This window comes from Aphanomyces invadans (assembly GCF_000520115.1).
Source record: "Aphanomyces invadans strain NJM9701 unplaced genomic scaffold supercont1.15, whole genome shotgun sequence".
NCBI lineage: Eukaryota > Oomycota > Saprolegniomycetes > Saprolegniales > Verrucalvaceae > Aphanomyces > Aphanomyces invadans.
The window spans coordinates 1,073,801-1,082,408 of NW_008580160.1; the positions used below are offsets into that span (position 1 = coordinate 1,073,801).

The 8,608-nt window shown below is 57.3% G+C and overlaps 4 protein-coding genes across 6 annotated transcripts in view; 1 reads left to right on the forward strand and 3 right to left on the reverse strand.

The window, feature by feature from the left end:
- H310_07876 overlaps positions 1-456 on the reverse strand; it is a 5,224-nt gene extending 4,768 nt beyond the window's left edge. Inside the window, exons 1-3 of one of the 2 annotated variants that reach the window (XM_008873388.1) lie at positions 382-456; positions 199-304; positions 12-150 (exon numbers count right to left, since the gene is read on the reverse strand). In XM_008873388.1, the coding sequence (XP_008871610.1) occupies positions 12-150; positions 199-304; positions 382-435 (299 nt within the window). In that variant the 5' untranslated portion in view covers positions 436-456. The remainder of the gene's footprint in view (positions 1-11; positions 151-198; positions 305-381) is intronic. The other variant, XM_008873389.1, reaches the window with a different exon arrangement.
- Positions 457-720: 264 nt separating this feature from the next.
- On the forward strand, positions 721-6,406 carry H310_07877 (hypothetical protein). The gene is made up of 5 exons (XM_008873390.1): positions 721-1,467; positions 1,589-3,475; positions 3,529-5,629; positions 5,710-5,786; positions 5,843-6,406. Exons 1-5 carry the CDS (start codon positions 749-751, stop codon positions 6,276-6,278), a joined length of 5,220 nt encoding a protein of 1,739 aa, XP_008871612.1. The 5' UTR covers positions 721-748; the 3' UTR covers positions 6,279-6,406.
- Positions 6,369-7,069, reverse strand: H310_07878 (hypothetical protein). Its single transcript, XM_008873391.1, has 3 exons — positions 6,883-7,069; positions 6,656-6,817; positions 6,369-6,595 (listed from the first exon to the last, which is right to left on the reverse strand). Exons 1-3 carry the CDS (start codon positions 7,004-7,006, stop codon positions 6,525-6,527), a joined length of 357 nt encoding a protein of 118 aa, XP_008871613.1. The 5' UTR covers positions 7,007-7,069; the 3' UTR covers positions 6,369-6,524.
- A 503-nt stretch (positions 7,070-7,572) lies between these two features.
- H310_07879 lies at positions 7,573-8,608 on the reverse strand. Of its 2 annotated transcripts, XM_008873393.1 has the most exons (3): positions 8,556-8,572; positions 8,071-8,503; positions 7,577-8,016 (listed from the first exon to the last, which is right to left on the reverse strand). In XM_008873393.1, exons 2-3 carry the CDS (start codon positions 8,417-8,419, stop codon positions 7,622-7,624), a joined length of 744 nt encoding a protein of 247 aa, XP_008871615.1. In that variant the 5' UTR covers positions 8,420-8,503; positions 8,556-8,572; the 3' UTR covers positions 7,577-7,621. The 2 variants fall into 2 exon arrangements, with proteins under 2 accessions (XP_008871614.1, XP_008871615.1); XM_008873392.1 differs by having other exon boundaries at positions 7,573-8,016; positions 8,071-8,608.

The following is an 8,608-nucleotide window of genomic DNA, read 5'->3' on the forward strand; positions in this document are numbered from 1 at the left end:
TTGACTCCTACACGGTTTCTGCAGCTTGAAGTGCATGGACAGCAGACGCCGTGCCGATCTGGAACACGACCTTGGACGACTCTTCCGCGCACGTGCGAAACACGACGCTGTCCCCAGTGCGACTCACGTAGTCGACCGTGTTCAACACGTCTACGCACGATATACGTGATGGCTGGATGCGGCGATGATTCGAGCTACCGTTGACAACTCGGGTAGTGGCTGCAATCTTTTTGTCAATGATCTCTTCGCCGTAGACCAAATCGGCACCGTATCGCAGCGACAACAAGCGCAAAGGCAGCGTTCCCTGCACGTTTACACCAAACACACCAGCGTTGTCATGGAATAGGCAGAGACGGCGGAGTGAAGCATATGGGCACATACCGCGCGCACCATCGGCGCCAGACACACCGCGTTCTCGTACATCTTGGAGTCCATCGCGCCGGTATTATCTCGCGCGGAAAACTCTTGGTTCATACGGAGTTTGATTGGCTGGGACTTCCAATGCAGTATTTCAACCAATCCCATCACCTCTTTCCAAATAATCGATTTTGATTCGCGGTTTTTTAGCGAATCAAATCATCCCTTCCGAGCTCCCAATGATGGGATTCTTGGGATATTTCCTGGGGAAGGCACATTGGAACTCGAAATTTCCACGACGCGGGACCAACCGCCCGATCATGGCACGATCGAGAGTGATGGTCCTCCACACTAATTGCGTTTCATCAACTCACCGGGACGCTGACGTACGATGGGCGGTAAGAAGGCCATCAACCAGCAGGACAAGCTTGCCAAGGCAAACGCGTCATCGAGTGCACGAGCTGCACAGAGCCTGTTGGGGAAAAGCTCTTCCACGGGATTTATTGGATTTTCTGCGTTTGCTGCGCCAGCTACATCGATTCCAGCACGAGCTTCTGCGAGCGCGACGCCAGCTCCCGCGACATCCAACACGTCGTCGTTTTCGTTCTACGATGGTCCAGACATAGAACTCTCCCTTGCACTCAAGATGTTGGGAAAACGTGACGCGCAGACCAAGACGAAAGCGCTCACGACACTGAGGGACACGCTTGTCCCGGTGCGAAAACCGGCCGACCTCCGACCAGCGATTGGACAGTATTGCTATCTATATGGCGCGAAACTCATGCTTGACAACGATCGCCGAGTCCGCCAACTCGCCACAGAAGTCCTTGGAGCTCTCATCGAGCGCCTGACGAAAGGCACGGTATTCCACAACCACATGCAACTCTTGCTGCCGCCCTGGTACTTGCTAGCCATGCACGACATTCACGCAGACACGGCCAAAGGAGCAAAGCGCGCGTTTGTCGCGTTGCTTCCGACCGAAGAGGCACAGACAGCGGTCCTAGCTGCCCACGCGGACCTTTTGCTCACCAACGTGCAATCGTATCTGGCGTTAACAGTCGAGTCGTTGGTCGATCGTGGACTTTGTACCCCGGAGGAAGCCGACGAATGGTACGTTGGTTTGTCCGTTGTCGATACTCACTTGTTCACACATGCGTCGTGAACGAACGAGTCGGGCCATGCCGTCGATACGTTGGTGATTCACGCACGAGTTGACGCGCTTTGTGCGTAGCTATGAGCGCTGCGTGACGTCTGCGTTGCTGGGGGCCCGTACACTGCTGAGCCAGCCAGCTCCACCGTCGTCCATCTTTCCGACGCACGTGAACGACGACTCGATCCGACAATTTCTCACCGGCCTGGCCAAATTTACGACGCTCACTTCGAAAAATGCGACGTTTTCGAGGACTAGCATTCGGCACGCGGCGTACGAGGTGCTGACGGCCGCCACCACGGCTTGTCCAGATCTTCTCCAATCGGCCATCGACCCCAAAGTCGTCCTGGGAGTCGTCGCGGAGAAATTCCCAGCCAACGTGCCGGCGGCGTGGACGTTGGTGCTGACGTACTTGAACGCGTTCCAACATGTGGCCTCTGACGATGCTACGTCCAATTTTTCATGGTCGACGATCCTGCCCAACGTGTTGCCAAAAGTTCTCGCGGCAACCAAGCATGCCAATTACGGCGCGACATCGTCCTTGTCCAACTTGCTCCCGTTTGTGTCGCTCGTGCCCAAGAATGTTTCGAGCACTTCGTTTTACGTCGACTTGCTCGCTGCGCTGTGGAAGTCGCTCGACAGCCCGCACGTGATGCATGGACAGTCGCAGGTCGTGACGGCGTTTGTCGAGTGCTTGTCCGCCATGTGGACGATCTTTCCAGAGCATGCGACGTCGCGGTCGGATGCCCAGGACAGTGCATACGTCACGTCGTTCGAGAACGTGATCACGATGGCGTGGACGAAGGCGCTGACGACGACTTGTCTCCCAGATCGATCGTTCCGCGTGTTTCTGGACCTCATGACGGCGTTGGTGCCGCGATTGACAGCATATTCATCCCGTCAAGACGATGGCGACAAGTGTCACATTCCATCGCTCGCTGTTTGCTTACTCCATCGTGCCTTGCATGCCGCCCTCCACCGAGGTTTAGCCCATGACGCGTCGCACAAGCGGATGCTCGACACGCTGCGGCAACTCGTCAACGTTGCCTCGGCCACCACCACCACAACCGGAGCGTCATGGACAGAGGAAAACGTCGTGGGGCGTCCGCTTCTGGAAACCATTCGATCTTTGGTGCCGATCGGAGCGGTGTACACGACGGCGTTGCTCGTTTGGCTAGGAAATCTCCTCGATCTCCTGGGGTTGTCCACATTATTCCCTGACACGATGGCTGCGCTGGCGACTTTCCAGCAGTTCGTCGCGCCGTCGTTTTCGTCCATTGGCCAAGACAAAGCGCCGTATTTCCGTGTGTGGAAGCACTTTGCTCCGTTTGCGCCAAGTGTGTTGTGGACTCAATTGCTTGTCCAGTGGGAATACCGCACGGACGTCGTGGCTTGGAAAAACGAAGCATTGCCGCAGGCGCCGCCGTCGCTCCTGTCACAGTGGCACGTGTTTGCCCAGACTGAGCCTTCGTGTCGTCAGCCGGACGACTCGTTGTCGTTGTTTGCGACCATTTGGAACAGCCACTGGTTTGACACACGCGTGATGGTTGTGCTGTTGGAGTCGTCTCCAGCGACGCCTACATGGGCCGACGACGAGCTGGGCTTTTTCACGGCGTGCTGGGGCAACCTGCAACCTCTCGTGTCGCCCGCAACACTTCGGCAAGTGCTCACGTGGTGTCGCCAACATCGAGCAACTCCGAAAGCGTGGTCGTTGCTCGAATCGTTGCTGCCATTGCTTGTGGCGATAGACTCCAACGACATCTGGCTTGACGTGATCGAGCTCGTCGACACGGTCGTGGCGCATCTCGCGCTTCATTCGCACGCTATGGCAGTGTGGAAATCGACGATTCGGACGTCGTTTGTATCGCAGTGGTCGATCACGTACCAAACCATGCTCCTGGACAATTGGGTTGACCATCTCCACCGCTTGTACTCGTCCGACACGTCATCGGCGACTCCGTCCTGCAGGTATTTTCGGTTTACCTCTCGCCGATAATCGGAATGTCTGACCGTTTCTGTAGTGCAGCACAATGGGCGGTGCTGTGCGCAGAATTTGTCACGTTAGACAACGCCCTGTCCACACCGTACTGGGAAAAGTTGCCGTTGACGGACTCTGCCACGTCCCCGCCGTCGTATCGGTTGCTGGAATGCGTGGCAGAGCTGTGCCACTGGAACCACGCGTCGCTCCTCCACGACGCAAACGGATACCTTCCAACGCGGTCGCCGGACCAAGTGTACAGATGGCTTTTTGTCGACGTGGCGTTTGCATTGACGTGGTACACCGTCGATATCGACCCGACTGTCCTCAGCGAACACGTCGGCACGTGGATCGAGCCGTACTTGATGCTGACTGAGCTCCTCGAAGCGTTGGGCGATCGGCCTCTGCTTGTCCAGACGTTGCTCCATGTGGCCTCATCCCTCGACGACGACGAAACAGGATGGTTTGACACAATTCTGTTGTCCCACTTGGACCAGGCTCCGAGCGCCTCGACGCGGCAACGGGATGGTCCAGGGGTTCCTCGACAACTGAAGCTGTGGATGTTTGAAATCGGGCTCGACTACCTCTCGACTGACTTGCTTCTAGCGTCGGTCCAAGACCTGACGGACAACATCCCGGCCGCGTTTGTGCACGTTGCGCTGCCTCGAGTGGTACAATCCGTCCTGGACATTTCCCATGGCGACGACGCCAGAACGGAGGCCCACACAGCGGCCATGGCATCTGCCGTGCAGGCATTGACCCAATTGAGATTGACATCGGTGCTTTCATGGACGGCCGACCCGACGGCTTCACTGGATGCGTTGACCCAGATCGCGCACCTCCTGCCGTTCATGCACTCGTTTCACACGGCATCGGTCCCCGTCGACGACGACGACGTGGTCGCTCTTGTTGGACGTCGGCTGAAAGCCCCATCGTCGAGGATTCCCGTGACCGAATGGCTCGTTCTGGCATCATTTGTCTTGGCGAGTCTACAACTGGCGCCGTCCCCACCACCGCCGAATCTGGTTGGTGTGGCAGGGCAGCTTGTTCTCCATGCCTTCTCCGCCAAGCAAGACGTGTCCGAGCTCGTGACTGCCAAACTCCACGGGACTTCCGTCGACTCGATTCGTGCGTTGCGCCATGTCCACCCTCAGTTCTTGGCGTGTCGGCGGATGCTTCTGCGCCTGGTCCAAGCGCTGGTTCGACACGGCCACAATCACTCGAGCATCGAGCTGGCACGGCACCATCGGGACGCGCTGGCGATGGTCGGTCTCCGCACAATTGTCGACTGTTTGCAGCTGAAACCCCAATTTCACGTTGCGTTTGCCACCGCCCCACCGTCGGAGAGCGCCGAGACTGGTGCCGCGTTGGGTATGTGGTCCTTGGTGCAACACACCTACGACGTCGAACAAGCGCTGACTGCGGGTCTCCTTGGTCTCCACGACTTGCTTCGGTTTGTCGAGCTGGACCACACCGACGTCGCGCGCGTCATCTTGCAAGTGTCGCAAGGCCGAGACCTGTTGTGGCACGCCCTTAGCGAGACGATCACGCATCCGACACTACAAGCAGCACTGTACCAAGTTCTTCGTCTCACGAATCTGGCAGTAGACCTACCTAATGTCCAAGACGTGGTGGACGTCGACGGCGAAGACGAGGCGGCGACCGACGTGGCCCTGGCGGACCTCGTCATAACTCCAGGCCTGCGCCAGGCGCTGGCAAAGCTGCACGTCGATTCCGACGACGGCGCGCCGTCCAAGGCAAAGTCGACCGGGTCGCCTCCCCTCGGCCGCCTCTTGGTCTGGGATCTGTTTCTCCGCATGTTTCCCGACTCGTCGAGTCCGCTCGTGACGTCCGCTCTCGGCGCGTACGTGGCAAAGCAGAAGCTGCTCCACTCGGTCTTGACTCTGTGCGGGTCGTTTATTCAAACGACCAAGGTCCAACTCACGTCCGTAGAAGCCGTCGACGCGGCATTCCCGACCTTGGCGACGCTGGGCCAACACAAATTCACCGACACGTTTGTCGACGCTTTGGCCGGCGCCGTGTTTTACAAAACAGTGGTCAAGCTCCCAACCATGGTGCGGCTGTGGTGGAACGACGATTGTTCCCGTAGTGCGCGCAGCTGGATCTCCAAGTTTTGCGAAGATGTAGGTGCACGTAATTGCTGGCACGAGATGGTGGCGCGCGTTCTCAAAGCTAGTTGTGCTTACAGCGATGTTCCTGGTAGACTGTGTCGCCGCTTATTCTGTTGGACGAAATCCGAGCGATCCATGCTGCGGAGAGCAAAGCATTGTGGGACCCAGAGTACGTTCATCCCTACCTTGTGTCGCGATCGATGGGGCACACTCACCGACGCGTAGCGAGATGACGGTGCGTGGCAGCAAAGTGTCCCGCGAGATCACAACGACGTACTTGAAAGACGAGTGCACGTTGGAGATGGTGATTCGCGTGCCGGCGTCGTACCCCCTGCGCAGCGTCGAGGTCGAGTGCACGAAGCGCATTGGGATTTCCGAGGAACGGTGGCGCCGGTGGGTCCTCCAGATTCTCAAGGTCACCACATCGCAGGACGGATCCCTCCTGGACGCCGTGCTATTGTGGAAGTCCAACGTGGACAAAGAGTTCGACGGCGTCGAGCCGTGCCCGATCTGTTTCTCGATCTTGAATCCCAAAACGATGGGCCTCCCAAACCTCCAATGCCGAACGTGCTCCAACAAGTACCACAACTCGTGCTTGTATAAATGGTTCAACCAGTCCAGCAAGAACAAGTGCCCGATCTGCCAGCAGCCGTTCTGTTAAGTCGAGCACGGGGGGGATGCTGACGCCCGACTGGCGTCCGCCGCGCATCCTAAACTGTGGTGTAATATGCTGACATGGTCCAGCAGATCCTGGAAATGTCGTGATTGTTTGTGGACTGGAACGACCGGCAAAGGTCGCTAGAATGGACATCTCGTCGCGCAGAGTGTTTGCGTGGTGCCGTCATCACAGGCGAATGCGTCCACGATTGGAAGCAGCACCATCGCCACGATGCCAACGTGGTCTGGATTATGAAATCGTGCACCAGCAATTCATGCTGGCCGGGACCGCCCGGTTCGCATCGTAGGACGCGATCAAAGCTACGAGATGGTGCCCAACGTGAGCCTAGCCACAACGTCGCGATCGAAGTGGGGACGCACCTTGGGTTTCCGATTTGGGTGGCAAAATCGACACGTTGACTGGGGTCGGATGGCCTGGAAAGATGGGGACTTTGCACTCGACGAGGGTTTTCGTGTCCTGGAGCACGCCAAGGCCCATGCAAATGAGTCGAATGCTCGTGATGGCCTCGGGCTTGGCCAGCCCTACGCGCCACCATGTTGGGCCAACTGCATCTCCTTCCGAATAAGGCAAGGACTGAGAGATGAACCTGGTGGCCACAGCGCCAGTAGCTGCGTCTTCACTTCGGACACATGTTGATCTCTTGTCGTCGCCAGCGTGATCTTGACGCCTTCTTTGTTGGCAAAGAGAAACTTGAGCTGCACAGGCTCCATGGACCGAGCAGTCGGTTGAGGGAGACGCCGGCGGCACCCAGCAAACTACTTTTAGCGCAAAACCCTCGGACGTTTCTTGGTCCAGTCCTCGGGCTCCATACCCACATCATGGTCAAGGCAGAGTCATACACATGACACACCAGTCCTCGCGTTTGCATTACGTGGCCCGCAGTGTACGGAGCGACTCGAACGCGATCGCTTCGTTGCAGGAACAGCTGCATACAACGCGAAGCTGAACCAGCAACTCAAAACACTCCGACAGACAGCAGTGTGCCGTTCCTGGCCAAACAAAAGAATGTGCCAGCGCGATCGTATCCACACGCTGACGACACTTGATCGGACAAGCATTTCCTGCATGATGACGTTGCTAGACGCATTGTCATGCAAAATTCGTTGGCCATGCCTTGAAGATTCGTTTGAGGCCAAAATGTTGCAATGGTGTGCCAAGTCTGATGGAAACCCACGGGAACCTGTAGGCTCCACCACCCGCACACGTGACGAGGATTGGCGCCAGCTCGCCAAGGAGTAGTTCTGCTCCACCTTCGGCAAATCCTCAGACGATCAAATGTAGCGAGAAAGCCAATCTTGCTGTTTGAACGCCTTATCTGCCTTCATCTATTCATGGTGCGGTCGTTGGCGAAGGTGCGCGGGAGCGGCCCGTTGGTCCTCGTACTGGATCCTGGCACTGTGCACCGCCAACTTGCCGACAACGTACACGCTGCTGGCGGCCATGGCGTAAATGCCAAGGAGGTACGATGCGACGACGGCGACGGCGCCGAGGAGCGCAAGGCCCACAAACGCCACGGCACTCAACGGATCCGGGTTGTACGTGAATACCATCGAAAAGAGCGACGCGGTAAAGTAGAAGAGGCTTCCAATCAGGCCAAATGTAAAGTTGATGAGGGCGACGAAGGCCCAGTGAAAGATGAGGCTGATCACGTTCTCCTCGCGGGATTGCAGCACGGAAAACACCATTTGCCAGAAAGTCTGCCGCGACGCAAACACCTTGCCTACATGTCGTGGTAAGATGGAGTAACGTAGGAGGATGTTGTGCCACGACGCACCCGAATCGAACGCAGCCCAGAACCGAGCACGCACTTCGTTCAGCCCGTAGTCCGACCAAAGCCCGACGTACGCTTTGGCTTCTCGCATCTTGGCCTCGCGAAGATCGTCGAGATGGTTTAACTTTGTTCGCGCTTGCGTTGCAATGGCTTGTCGCGCGTCCACCACAGCTCGATGTTCGGGCCGGAATCGCCAAAACCAGACCTGTGCCTCCGCGACGGCTTCTTCCGCGTTTAATAGCGCTGCATACGTTTCGTCGTAGTTTTCGATGTGTGCTGCATCCACCAGCTTGGCCTCGTAGACGTGTTTCATTTCATCCGTCACGTGAATTGGTGCTGGCGCCCACAGCATCGCAAACAACCCGACGAGCCAAAATAGAGTCAGTGTCCGCACCCGCGGAGACGACGCGGCTTGCTTCACAAGAGACACTACAATCTGCCCTTCCGACGATGACGACGGCATGTTGGACGGAGCGCGGGACACGTACACGTCATCGATTGGCACGGATCGCCGCGGTTGCATATTCGTCTCGTTGGTGTA